The sequence below is a fragment of the Talpa europaea genome (assembly GCF_964194135.1).
Source record: "Talpa europaea genome assembly, chromosome: 6".
NCBI classification, from domain to species: Eukaryota; Metazoa; Chordata; class Mammalia; order Eulipotyphla; family Talpidae; genus Talpa; species Talpa europaea.
The window spans coordinates 54441025-54455964 of NC_140072.1; the positions used below are offsets into that span (position 1 = coordinate 54441025).

At 46.5% G+C, this 14940-nt stretch overlaps 1 protein-coding gene across 1 annotated transcript in view; it reads right to left on the minus strand.

Annotated features, from left to right (window-relative positions):
• Nucleotides 1-14940, minus strand: part of TET3 (tet methylcytosine dioxygenase 3) — a gene marked incomplete at both ends in the record, with an annotated part of 87910 nt that overhangs the window by 10020 nt on the left and 62950 nt on the right. Inside the window, 3 exons of the mRNA XM_084235202.1 lie at nt 216-424; nt 5404-5497; nt 11837-11927. Of these exons, the coding sequence (XP_084091328.1) occupies nt 216-424; nt 5404-5497; nt 11837-11927 (394 nt within the window). The remainder of the gene's footprint in view (nt 1-215; nt 425-5403; nt 5498-11836; nt 11928-14940) is intronic.

Consider the following 14940-nt stretch of genomic DNA (forward strand, 5'->3'; position numbering starts at 1 on the left):
TAAGTCAACAGAGCTGCCCCACCAGGACGAGCAGCCCTTGGATGCAACCCACGGGGACACATTCTCCACCAATCCTATCCCTGCTGGCCAGGTGGGGTCCTGCACGGCACAAGTGTTTTCTTGGGGCTGCCCAAGTCCCCTGCATCTGCGGCTCACGCCCTTCTGGGGACTCTGGCCCCATATCTCCCCTTTCCCACTGCAACCCCGCCACGTACTCATCGTTGAGGCCACATCTCCGGCTGGTGGGGTTCCCATACTTCCGGAGGGTATCGGTGAGCTCCTGGTAGAGGGTGTCTCCGAGGCTGCGGGGGATGCCCTCCCAGGCCAGGATGAGGATGACGATCACGGCGTTCTGGCAGTGGTGGCCTGCCCGGTGCCGCACCAGGCAGAGCAGCTTCTCCTCCAGCGTGTGCCTACGGATCACCTGCAGGGAGAAAGGCGGGCAGGGGCTGTTACCTGCAGGAGCCAGGTACCCACATTCCTCTGCCGATGTACCTGGGGCGAAGGGCTTTAGGGGTGTCACACCCTGATGACAGCGACCATACAGGTGAAGAGACCATTAAAATTAGGTGGAGGAAAACCACAAAAGTTATTTTTAAAGAACAAAATAAAGTACTACAAAATCTAAATTACTGGCCATTTATGTGGACTTAGGAGTGAAAAATACATATAAAATACATATAAAATTCTAAATCAAAGTATATTCAGAGATTTTTTACTTTGTCCTAAGACACTGGCAGAGAAAATTCTGCCTTTAGTTTAAAAGCAAGAGCCTTGGTGCTATGGAAAATACCTGCTACCTCTACCCCAGAAAGCTAAAGCTAATGAGCATGTGACCAGGCAAGGCCATGCCTGGAACCAGACTCAAGGGACCCGAGCGCAGGGGCTGAGGCAGACACCTGTACACCGTGCCCAGGCCAGCAGAAGCATGCAGCAGAAGGTGGAAATCATCTGGGGGCCCACCCAGGGACCCACGAACTGACGAATGGATAAGCAAGGTGTGGCCTGCTCCCACCTGGGAGCAAACATGAGTGTCATTCAACCTGAGCAAGAATCGGAACTTTGACACACACTTTATGACGCCTCGTGAGAAGATGGCACTGAGAATAAGCCAGATGTTGAAGCACACACACTGCGTGATTCCACTTCATAGGGCGCCTCCAGCAGGTTGAGAGAGAGGGCGGGCAAGGTACCAGGCTGAGGGGAGGAGGCAACGGGAGTTACTGTTGAGGGAGTGTAGAGTCGATGAAGAGTTTGGAAACAGATCGTGGTAATGGTCACAAAACAATGTGAATGGAGTTGATGCCACTGAACTGTAACGGCTAAAAAAGGTTAAATGAGATTTTATATTGTGTATAATTTTAACCAAACTTAAAAAAATGAGATCCACCAAAACCACAGTATGCTTGAAAGGGGCAAACTGCAGGGGATGTGTGACATCTATCTCATTAGGGCTATTTGAAAAAACCCCAACAAAGGAAGTCGGGGCCCGGGGCCCTGCTCTGCTCCCTGAAGGGCCTTCTCCAACTCCTCACACCTCACTCTCCCCTCACTACCAAAAAGTCATGTCAAGGCAAGGAATGGATTGCAGAGACATTTAGGAGAAACAGATGACCTGACTATAGGGGCCAGGAAAACCTTAAGTGACTACACATTTTGTGGCCCAGCAGTGTGGGTGGGTGTGTGTTTCTGGGGAACATGCTAAAGCCGAGGTAGCAAACACCAAGTGGCTATCTCTAGTAGACCCCAAAAGATGGGTCTGGAGGTGGGGACTTGCCTGGTCTGGAGACAGCTTTGGTCTGAGCACATCGGTGAGATGTCAAAGAGGCAGACAGGCAGGCCATGTATGTAAAGAGTGAGTTGGTTGGAAGGCCGGGGAGAGGTGAAGACGGTGGCAACGATGAACAGTACTTGTCCTATAGAAGGGGGGAACCAGGCCTTCTCTCCAACTCCTGGGTGGGAATTCCAGCCTAGTGCACTTACCCCTTCTAACGTTGCAAGAAGAAAACAGAAGTTCAGATGTTTACATGAAATCTCCCCTTTAAAAGAGTTGTGCATCAAATTCAATTACTGTTATTGTGGTGAAATATGCACATAGCATAAAATTTACCATGTTAACCACTTTTAAGTGTGCAGTGGCATTAAGTACATTCACATTGTTGAGCACCCATCTTCCCAAGCCGAAACTCCTCTTGTGAGTCTCATTTCACTTAGCAGAATGTCAATGCTCATCCATGCTGCAGCACAGATGCATATATTCTGTTTAATTAGTGCCCAAAAACAATTTTAAAAACAATGATGTAATCATCATCACAGTGGCTCAAAGTAGGAATTTATGGTCCAGAAAGGTGTTTTCTTTAGCTTGCAAAGTGTCCTTTAACCTTCCTCTGTTCACTGCAGCACTATTTACAATAGCCAAGTTATAGAAACAACCTAAGTGCCCAAGGACAGGTGAGTGGATTAAGGTGTGGTGTATACACACAATGGAATACTACTCAGTTATAAAACAAAAAAAAAAATATGAACACTTGCCATTTGAGACAAGATGGATGGAACTGGAGGGTTCTGCTAATGAAATAAGTCAGAAGGAGAAAGACAAATGTCACATGGTTTCGCTTATATGTGGAATAAAAAACAAACAAAAAACAACAAAGGTTGAATCAAAACCAAACCAGATTTCTAACAAATCTTAGAAATCTGACTGAAACTGAAGCTATCAGAGGGCTTGGGGGAAATTGGAGGGCAAAGTGTGGAGGGAGCCAAATGGACTATGGTAGAGGCCTATCGGCGCCTTGGTGGTGGGTGTGGAGTGGTGATGTACGTCTGAAGAGGTGTAATCCTATACCTCTGAGCTACATAGTGTTGTAAACCAATAAAAATAAAATATTTGGGGGAGGGTCAGTAACACACAAACGTCATCAAATCATGATGCCATGTCAGAACTCCGCGACTGCCTAGCTTCCCAGTGACAGAGCCAGACAGGTCCTGGGCATCGGCACATGTGGAGGCACTGGTAAGAGCAGTCCCTGTGGCCGGGTTTCTGTGGCACCACCACCAACCTCTGCTCCGTGCCCGGGGCAGCTCACCAGCTAATTGCACTCGTGGGACATGCGTTTGGTGCACACAGGGAGACGCCTCACCTGTCAGAGCTGCCATTGAGGTCACATCCTCTTAGGTTGTCTTGGTTTGTTTTCAAGGGGTAAATGCACAAATGTCACCAGACACAAGCAGACCTTGCTACAGACACAAATTCTTGTTGGCAAAGAAAACTCAGGCTCTAGACATGGTGCCAGGTGGGGTGGGACACATCGCAGCAAGTATGGCCCACACCACAGCAACCAGATGTTGCTCCCCTCTGTGGGGCCACAGAACACTGCCTGGCTCTTGATGCCATGCTGCCACGAAGAATGATCTGTCCTTTTGGGTGTTTGGGGGGTCAGAGTCACCTCCTTGGGGCGGGGGGGTTTACAAGGCAAGAAAAGGGAACACCTGCCCCTCTCCAACTTCCAAGGAAGTACGATTCAGATAAGCCCCAACACCAAAGTATTTGGAGGCTGTGTAACAACCACGAACAAAGCCACCAGAAGTTCACCACACTAAGGCAGACGTCACTTCGCATAAAAACAGTCTTTCCTCTCTCCTTTTATCTTCACTCACCAGACACAGGAATTTCCTCACCCCTGGGAACACTGTCCCTGAGCATTTCTTCTAGCTGGTCTTATACAAAGTTGCATCATCCACCAGGGCTTGGTGACACCCACAGACAGTTCCGGCCGTTGGCTAAACCTCAGCCTCACTGTGCTGTGTGCGCTCTGCTCTGGGCATCTGTCCACAGACCCCGAGGCCCTCGATGGAGGACGAAGCCCATCCCCTCCATCACCTTCACTCCTCAGCTCAGCCACCTCCAGGCAGTCTTCCCACAATCAGCAGGGACACACAGACCATGCTCAAGAGTTAAGCTTCACTCTGGTATCCAGGAGCTGGGAAAACATGTGCCCGCCACACCACCAGCTGTTTTCTCTGCTTAAGATGAAAACACCAAGTCTGTCTGAAGCTGAACAAGTCCCTGACTCTACCTGCACACCAAGGATCTTTAGTTTCCCACCTGAGTCCTGGGAAGCCCTCAATGGTACCTAAGCAAGAGCCAGAGGCAGATGTCATCCCCCAGGGGTGGTCTGGGGTGATGACACCCCACTGATCAGCCTTGGATAGTCACAGGCAACCTCCTGCTTCAGGCACCATCTTCCCTAAGGGCCGGGCACATGGCTGCTTAGTGCCCGTAAAAGCTCTATGAGGCTCCAGATTCCTTCGTGGACTATAACGCTGCGATGCTGACTGAAAACTGCTACAAACAGAGAAGTGGCAGTTCCAGTTCAGGCAGTTTTTATATCATTAGCTACAAAGGGGCAAAGGCATGGCGCATACACCAGATAAACTCCTTTCTGTGCACACACGGCCATCTGGCCACTGTCCTCCCCTCAAAGGGAACCCACTCTGTGCTCCCCCAGCCTTTGGCCTCTCCTCAGCAGGCGTCTGTCTACTCTCCCCTCTGCCCACTTCACATTGGGGCACAAGCACATCCACCTCCTCTGGGAACCTGAGGGGCCTGAACACCCCTTCTCCCACGGTCCCCCATACCCCTGAACTCTGTAGCCCCATGGCTGCCTCTCAGAGTTAAACCTTGATTATATTCAAATCGCCACGATTTATTTCATGGATCTCCCCGTCACAAGCCCCTTGACCACAGGGACAGAGCCCTCCATTTTCTGCATGTGTTCCCCCATGGAGCGCCCGGCACAGCCCCCCTCACAGTCACCTCACCAGCCGGTGTCTGCTCCCGCGCACCTGTTCTGCAGCAGCCCCAATGACCTCTTTGTAATTGGAAGGGCAAGGTCAGAGGCCTTGTCTGGGTGAAACTGGGGTCTGGAGAATTGGGAACTGAGTCACTAAGAATCTCCCTGCCAAGATTCTCTGGCTGCTAGAGACAGCGGCTCAGAAGCAAAGCAGCACGCGGAGGGGGCCCGCCCCGGCCCGGAGGCCTGGCCTTGTTCACACGGAAGATGGCTACACGGGCAGCTCTGGGGGAAGGAGCCAAGGGTGTGCAGTGGGGCCCAGCATGGATAAGCAACACCTCCAGCTTCCTCTTCCTCCCCCAGCGCTAAGCTGGGGCACAGCATGAGTTGAGTGTAAGGAGCAGAGCAGTTCCCAAGCCAGCCCGGGACACAGGGACTGGCATCTAAACAAAATGAGGACAAATGGCTGAGGGGAAATGACCCTCATGAAGCAAGCACCAGATTCCAGCTCCAAGGCTGCCCGGGACGGGAAACATGTCTGTTTCTTCTGCTTGCCCAGCCAGTCTCCGTAAGCGGGGCCCAGGCTTGGCTGCAGGGTCTCAGCACTCACCCACTTTGCGATGGGACAGCCGCGGGAGCTCTTCCCCTCCTTCCCGGTGTAGATGACCTTCTCGATCCGGATGGCTTTCCCCTTCTCCCCATACCTGGAGAGGGAGACAGAAGCCAGCATCAGCACAGAGGAACAGAGCAACTCCAGCAAGGAGGTAGCCTCAGGGTGCTCAGCTTGGGCTACTACAGGCACAATAGAGAAGACAGAGGAAGGTTTAATCAATGTTTATCCTGTGTTTAGCAGATCCCAGGCCCTCTGGCCCATCTGCCACACCTCTGTCCCAGGGCAAAGGGGCCAGTCCAGCAGAAACATCCCTGATTATTCCTTCTTGACCTCTAGAAGAGGGCTCAAACCGGAGGCTAATTGCAGACATTTGCATGTAACCATTAGCCCAGTCGCCAGGAGCACTAGCTATTTATAAGTTAGTTAAACAAAAGAAAATAAATGGGGGAAACCCTTATTGTTCTCTCTCAACAATCCCCAGCTGACATTTGAACACGAGGAAGACAAAGGCTGGCTCCGAGATTCCTCCCGGCATCAGGCACGCCTGGTGCCCATGAACATGTCCCTGACCGCAGCCCCAGCCCGGGGTTCCGAGTGAGCAAACCGGTCAGAGATGATGAGATGACGGCCTGGAGCCAAAATGACCTGCCCAGAGCCACACAACCAGCAGGGACAAAGATGTTAGGGCAGGTTTCTCCTGGTCCGACAGACTGGAGCACCTTCTTGCTACAGGACTGTGGCCAAGTCACTGAAATCTAAAGCTTCAGCTTCCTCTTCTGCAAAATGAAGGTAAAGATGGTCCCTACCACCTAGGCTTGGGAAAAACATCAAATCCACAGGAACTGCATTATTTAAAATGCTTTGAAGTTCCTGGAATGGGGGAAGAACCCAAAATATGAGTAAATCTTAATAATGTAAACAGTCAGCTTACTGACTTGTCAGTTTTAATAGTGCTTTAGTCTCAGGTACAACACCCCACCACTTGGGAGTAACGGTCATCTGCCGCTGCCCCATCCCACCCCTGATGCCGCTATTCCAGCCTCTCGTCTCTGTGCCGTCCGGCGTGTGGCTGGCGGTCACCCCTGCTTATTAGCCTGACTTCACTGCAAATGCTTCTCACAGTTCCTCACTGAGCATGAAGCTAACTCTGGGACAGAAACAGAAATCCCTTATTTTGAAGGGTTCTACAAAGTGTCTCCTGTTCTAAGGATTCTTAATCAAGAACTGTTCATCATCTACATTTATAACTTCTAAGGAGATAGGTGATTGAATAGTTTTTCTCCTTTGTTCAGTTAAGAAGGTATTTTATGTTTACTGCCTAATTCAAACTATTCTTGTATTTCTGTAATGAATCCAATTTGATCACAGCACATTATTTTCACATACTACTTAAGAGGGGATGTTATCTTAGTTATCACAGTTCCACATATTCTTTTTTTAAAGATTTATTTATTTATGCATACAAGAACTGGGGTACAGGCCAGACATGCAGGAGGGTGAGAGGATTCACCAGAGACAGAGTGGGGAACAGAACAGGCAGACTGACTGAAATACACTGCTGAGGGGAGCAGCGGGCGAGTCAGGAGAGGTCTGCTGCACCATGTGGGTTTCCTCCCTGGCTGGGTATTGAACTCGTGCTGCAGAGGCTGCGGATAGCTTCATAGGTTGCTTCTTAACCCCTTGCGCCACTAGAGAGGCCCCATATATTCTTTATTTTATCTACTTCACTTCTAGAAATCTCTACCTTAGGAATAACTGTGCAAATAGACCAAGATTTAGGAACAAGATATCCACTGTTAAATCAACAACAGAAAAAAATCAGAAACAACATAGATACCCAGTATAGGACTGGTTTAAAAAAAAAAAAAAAAGATAATACATATAACAAATTTCCACACAATGTAAAACCATGCAGTTATCAAAAAAGATTTGACAGAATTATATATACTGACATGGAAGAAATTTAGTCAGGAGGAAAATACAGCTGCAAATAGTTGGTGTATTGTGATTGATCCCATGTGTCCAATTTCTCTCTCTCTAGACATATATATCTTTGTAATGCTTAGGAAAAAAACTGAAAGGTAAGCATCAATTTAAAAAAAATTTTCCAGGGAAGAATAATTGCTAGAGTTTATTCACTCTAGACTCTTTTTTACAAAGGCCTTTTATAGAATTTTTTTTCAATTGGAAAAGAGAACAAATATTTTTAAAATACTAACCTAAGGTTTTTCTGAGTTCAGTGTTTCTATTTCATGCAAGGTCTCAGGAAAGGGATGAAAAGCAGCTCTGATAAAGACCACATTAACATCCTAAGGTTATGAGAGCTCCTTATAGAAGATGATGAAGGCAGGACTCAGGAGTTTCTATGGCATGTTCTGGCTCAAGAGGCAAAGACCGGAGAGTGTGCGATTGTGTGGTCCCTGGAAAATTTTCAATTCAAGAGCCTCTGTCAGGAAGCAGCCTGCAAGTGGCACTGTGTCTGGGGGCCACTGTGGGGCCAGCCCACGGCGCCCACACTGCTCTCGCCCATACAGACAGGATATCATGTTCCCCGCAGCAGGGTGAGCTGAGGACACCAGGCCCGGCTTTCTGACCAGGAACTTCCCACCATCCTGCTGCTGTGAGAAATACTTCCTGCTGTAAACTTCATATTCTAAAGCAAATAAAAGGGCCAAGCACTGTCTGATCAGCTAGCCTTTTTTTTTTCCTTTCCTTTTTTTTTTTTTTTTAATCAGACTGTCTCTGTGTGTTTAAAGAAAACCAATCCACTCTAGGCTTAGCTCCTTTTCCTTAAATGTCATACTTCCCAGCCTATCATTTACAGAATAGCCTCCTAAGATACAGCTGAGTTCCTAGACCCTAAACTAAGCCTGCAAGGATAGGCTGAAATCTAAATCTAAAGGGTACTCTGACCCTCTCAGTCCATGGTTCTCAGGGGCAGTGTCTAAACCACATCCCCCAGAAAGTTGGAGGGAACCAGACTCTCAGGTCTCCTCTTCAAGGTGCTGTAGTAGACTCTCTGGATAGGGCTCAGTGATCTGTGCTTCCACAAGCCTTCCAGGACATTCTGAAGCTCACTCCCGTTTGAGAACCACTGATTTTTGGGGTTCCCTCTATTGCACAGTAATGAGACCAGTTCTCCCAAACTCAGAGTATTTGCTAGCAGGGCTGACTCTCCATTACTAGCACGAGGCTGCAGGGATTCCCCTACAAGTGAGAGGAATGTGCCTCTGTGCAGCTCGCCGACCTCTACTCTGGGTGTGAACAACTGGTTCCAGCAACCTGGATATCCAGGAGGCAAGGAACCCATAAATAGATGGGGATACTTTTTTTTGCATTTGCTTTTGACTTCCTCATATCTCCAAAATCTTTACCAGAGAAACTAAAATCACCAACATCCTTGATTTCAGTTTGCTACCCTTCCCTGCCTTTGGCCAACAACTGTGCAGAACAGGGTCCCACAGACAAAGTACAGTGGGAAGAGACCTGGGGCAGAAATATTTACAAAGTTAGACCCCCAGTCAGGGATTTTCATCAATTGTACATTCACTTCCTTGTTCCAGAAAGGAACTTAAAAGAGGTCCATTATAAGATAAAAATAGCAGGTGATGAAATCAGAGTAAATGGGGGCAAGACGGACATGGTGCTGGGACACAGAGTGCTGGGCGTGGGGGTCCTGTGTGTATCTGTGACTTTATTTAGCCCGAACATCTCAACACATGAGAAATCAGGGAAACTACTGAAGACTCCTCCGGGTCATGTCAAAAGGACTTGCCAGTGAATGGAAGCAGCTCCCGCAGACCAGTGATGAGAAATTACGTCACTCCTAATGGGGGTACACAAATCTGGCTCCAAGCTTTCTGGCAGCCAACATAAAGATAGAAACGCAATCTGTTACATGATTTACAAGGTCCCTAAGATAAAAATAAACCAGTTGCTGAAGAAAAACACAAGTATTCCTGGTCTCGAGAGGAATTCCTTCCTTGGATCAGTTTCTAAAGCATTTACAGTTGGCTGTAGATTGCTTTATTTTTAAAGCAATAGGGGGAGGGGAAGGCAAATCTCAACTTAATCACTATCTCTTAATCCTTGTTTCAAAACACACTCTTTTATAACACTAAAAGTTATTTAGAATGCTGTCTAGAAATCTTACAAAATTGTTACCTCCCCCTACACACATACAGCTTTTCAGACCAAACTTGGACATCTGCCTCCCCTATAGCCCTAAAACAACAGTGTCAGGATTCCTTAGAAAAACCACTGGCCACCATGATGCTCAGCCTGGAAACTGCAGCCCACACGGCCAGGGCACAACAGGTGTCCAGGCAGCACTTACTCTCTTCTCAGTCTGTCTCAGGGACACAGAGGTGACCGTCAACCAGGCTTCCCTCCACAACTTGGCTTTTTGGTGAACTGGTTTTTTTTTCTTTTTCTGAAGATTTATTTATACAAGAACTGGAGTGTAGGCCACAGGTACGGGTGCAGGGGGCGGTGAGAGGATTCACCAGAGACAGAGTGGGGAGCAGAACAGGCAGACTGAAGAAATACACTGCTGAGGGGAGCAGCAGGCGAGACAGGAGAGGTCTGCTATGCCATGTGGGTCACCTCCCTGGCCGGCCAGGGATGGAACTCATGCTGCAGTGGCTGCCCATAGCTTGACAGTGCTGTTTTTAACCCCTGTTTTACCACCTGGTTTTCTGATAGGCTACTTTGGGTATGAATGAATCCAGATGATACAGGGTAATTAAGAATGATGACAACAGATCGCGGTCCTTCACCCACCTCGCCTTGTGTTCATTCAGGCAGGCTGGATTATTCAGTTATTCAGCTTAAAACTTTACCCCCTGCTATATTAATGGCAGGATTAGTTTCACTCCCCCAGTTAGACAAAATCTGGTTCCCAAATTTGTGGAAATTCTAAGCCACTGCATCTTCTACCATCTGTATGTGCACAAGTGAGCAAACCCATGCTTCTGTCTATATAATGGTTGCCTCTTCTATTAAAATACTAATAATGCTTGTTATAAAAATGCAATCAGTGCATATGTATGTGAGCTAGACACCCCATGTGTAGTACTTATTAATAAGCACTACATGCTTTCCACACATCAATTCAGTTTATTTTCACAACTCTGCTACAGAGAGTACTTTTACATCTCCTCCATTTTGCAGATAAGAAAGCTGGATGACAGGGAAGTAGAGCAATCCACCCAAGGTCTCAGCAACAAGTACAGGGTCAGGACTGGCCCCAAAGGGCCACTGAGATAGATGACCTCTCTGCATACTAGAGCTCAGAGTATTTACCGTCTGCTATGGACATGTACATGCTATGGATTTTAAAGTCTTTTAAAAAATAAAACAGGGTTGTTTGGGCCTCCCTGGTGGCACAGGTGGTTGAGTGCTGCACTGTGAAGCTGTCTGCAGCCTCTGCAGCATGGGTTCGATCCCAGCCGGCCAGGAGAGAATCCCACATGGCAAAGCAGACCTCTCCTTGTCTCACCCACTGCTCCCCTCAGCAGTGTATTTCTTCAGTCTGCCTGTTCTGTTCCCCGCTCTGTCTCCAGTGAATCCTCTTTCACCCTCCCGCGCATCTGGCCTGTACTCCAGTTCTTGTATAAAAATAAATAAATCTTTACAAATAAATAAATAAATAAAACAGGGTTGTTTGGTAAAAACCCTGTAGTCTTGGAGTTTGAATTGAAAGTGTCAATATAAACTCATGATGTATTCAATTATTAAATAGTAACAAGAATGAAACATACTAGCTTTCCCCTGAAATGGCTTAGAAATAATAAGCATCCTAGTACCCAATGTCTATGTTCTAAGTACTTTTCCCCAATAAAAGGAAATAAGACTTCTTGCATAAACATACAACATGAACCCAGAATGTCTTGTCATACGAGACTAAGAAAGCTATCAATGACTCCTGGCACCACATCAAAACGACTCAACACAGGCATCCAACTGGCCAAAGATGAGCTATCACGTTCCTCCTACTGGAGATACAAAATATCACCTATGGAGTCTTTGTGACAAAAAGGAAGAAACAACCCAATTTTGATCAAACCTTTAGAGCTAACTACCAATTTGTGAGACACCAGGCAGGACAGAGGAACATGTTAAACAATACCACAGGAGAGCCAGCAAAATTCAGACCATGGCAAACTCATTGGAACGCATAAGCAGTTAACCACATTTTTTCAGTAAAAAAAATTTCAAGAAAGAGAGAAAAGGGGGTTGGAGAGTATGATATATGGAAGATGAACCACAGATGGAAAGAAACCCAGAAGCACTGGGAATAAGAACCCTAGTCGACCTTCTACAATCTGGTCCCAGGACTCCTTTTCTCAATGAAAATGAGAGGTCTTTAAAAGTCCATATTCCATTAACAACTTGCCCACTTCTCCCTGGACACGTGCACATCACTCACCGTTCCTCCATGAGTTCCCGGATGGAGGCTACCGTGGGGCCAGATCCCAGGTGAGTGTAATATGGACCTTCATCTTTCTCCACTATTTGTTCTGTGGAAACATAGAGTAAACATTATTTGGAGACATCACTTCATCAAAAGGCAAACGACCAATAGGAAAATTAATAGGCACATTACAAAACAGGAAATCTAAATGACTATAAACATGTGGAACTATGCTCAACCCCCATTAGAAATGAGAACATAAGAGTAAATTTAAAAATACAATGAAAATACAATGACCAAAACCATACAAAAATTTAAAATACGATAAAACCAAGTGCTGTCAAGAAAGTGGTGTAACCATTTTGGAATTCAGTTTCCCATTATACATATCCCAGACATGGTGCAGCAAACCACTTGACGCCTAAGTATACACCCCAAAGCATTAGAAACAAAGGCTCAGATACCTGTCTGCTAACAGTCATAGCAGCATTAGAGCGAAACAGGTGAAAACAACATAAATGAGTATTAACAAAATGTGGCATATCCACACAACAGATTATTCAACCATAAAGAGGAATGAAGTGTTGATACACGTGATAAGGATTATGCTTGAAAACATTTTGCTAAGTGAAATAAGCCAGACACAAAAGGACAAATATTCTATGATTCCACTTAAATGAAATAATCCAGAATAGGCAAATTCATAGCATTAAAAAGGAAATCAGAAATTACCAGGGGCTAGAAGGAGCGAGTGATGGGGAGTTATTACTTAAGACATTACTGTCTGGAGTAATGAAAAACATGGAAACAGGGCTTCCCCGGTGGCGCAGCGGTTGAACGCAGGGTTGCGAAGCTGCCCGCGGCCTCTGCGGTGCCGGTTCGATCCCCGGCTGCTCCCCGGCCTCCAGAGGAGGGTCCCACATGGCGCGCAGACCTCTCCTGCCGCCCGCTGCTCCCCTCAGCAGTGTACCTCGGTCCTTCTGCCTGCTCTGCTCCCCGCTCTGGCTCTGGTGAATTCTCTCACCCTCCCGTGCTTCTGACTGTACCCAGTGCATGTATAAATGAACAAACAAACTAATAAATAAATAAAAACATGCCTCTATAAAAAAAAAGTATATTAATTTACTTTAAAAAAAAAAAAAACCATGGAAACAGAGAGGTGACAGTTGCACATTATGTACTTAATGCTACCAGGCTCAAAAATGGTTAACAGGGCCTCCCCAGTGGTGCAGTGGTTGAGCGCTGGGTTGTGAAGCTGCCCACAGCCTCTGCAGTGCTGGTTTGATCCCCGGCCACTGGGCGAGGGTCCCACATGGCGCGCAGACCTCTCCTGCCGCCCGCTGCTCCCCTCAGCAGTGTACTTCATCAGTCTGCCTGTTCTGCTCCCTGCTCTGGCTCTGGTGAATTCTCTCACCCTCCTGCGCTTCTGATTGTACCCAGTGCTTGTATAAATAAATAAATAAGTCTTAAAAAATTTAAAAAAAAAAAGGTTAACATGACAAATTTTATGTTATATTTGTTTCAGCACAGTTTTTTTAAAAACAAGTTGCTTATACATGCACAGGGTGGCTGCACCTCAAGAACACCCTAAGTGAAGTCACACACACAAGATGACGTATGGTGCGGCTGCATTCATACACAGCACCAAACGGGCAAACCCACAGAAACACGTAGTAGACTGGAGGCTGCCAGAGGCTGGGAGGAGGGAAGAATGGAAAATAACTGCTTAATGGGTTTGTTTTGGAGTGATGAAAGTGTTTTGGAACTAAACAGGTGGTGGTTGCACAATACTGTGAATGTACTAACTACAACTGAACTGTTCATTTAAAACAACCACTTTTTGTTATGTCAAGTTCACCACTATTAAGAAAAAAAAAGGGAAGAAACTTTTGATTCATATAACACGCATGGATTTTAAACTTTTTTAAAGTCCCAATTCTTTTTTCTTTCTTTTTTTTTAGATGTATTTATTTATTTATACAAGCACTGGGTACAGTCAGAAGCGCAGGAGGGTGAGAGAATTCACCAGAGCCAGAGCGGGGAGCAGAGCAGGCAGAAGGACCGAAGCACACTGCTGAGGGGAGCAGCGGGCAGCTGGAGGGGTCTGCGCGCCATGTGGGACCCTCCTCCGGTGGCCGGGGAGCAGCCGGGGATCGAACCGGCGCTGCAGAGGTTGCGGGCAGCTTTGCAACCGCTGTGCCACCGGGGAGGCCCCACGCATGGATTTTAAATGAATTTTTCTAAGTAAAAGAATAAGACCCAAAAGACTATACAATAGTAAATTTTGGAAAACAATGGCTTGACTGGATACCATAAAGCTAAAAACAAAAACTTTACACAAATATTGCACTACAGATGGCAAATTTGTTTCATGTCTAAGGAAACATACATTTAGGACAACTAAAAGCAAGGTATATCCTATTACAAAGGGCATTAGTGGAAAAATTGAGGAGACCCAGAGTCTACTGCACAAACATTAGTTTCTAAGTTTTAAATGCACCATATTTATGTAAGACATTTATACTAGGGGAAGTTGACTAAAGGCTATACAGAAAGTGTCTGTACCATTTCTTTTTTTTTTTTTTAAAGATTTATTTATTTATTTATACAAGCACTGGGTACAGTCAGAAGCACGGGAGGGTGAGAGAATTCACCAGCACCAGAGCAGGGAACAGAACAGGCAGACCAACGAAATACACTGCTGAGGGGAGAGCGGGCTCAGCAGGAGAGGTCTGTGTGCCATGTGGGACCCTTGCGGACGGCCAGGGATCTAACCGGCGCTGCAGAGGCTGTGGGCCTCTGTCTGTACCATTTCTGCAACTCTACAGACATTAAAGTTATTTCAAAATATAAAGATTTAAAAAAATAAACAAAAACAAAAACTGAGCAGGGGGCCCTTTGCTGACCCTGCCTAGAAGAAATCTTGGTCACATATCTACAAGGAATTTCATAGCACCATTATTTACAATAGTCAAAGCTGGAAACAACCCATAAGCCAGCAACAGTGGAATGGCTGGATAACAAACACGGTAAAGTCATATAATGGGATACAGCCAGCAATGAGAACTAACGAACAGCATGTTGAGTTGAAAAGTAGCCTAGCATAGAACAACAAATAC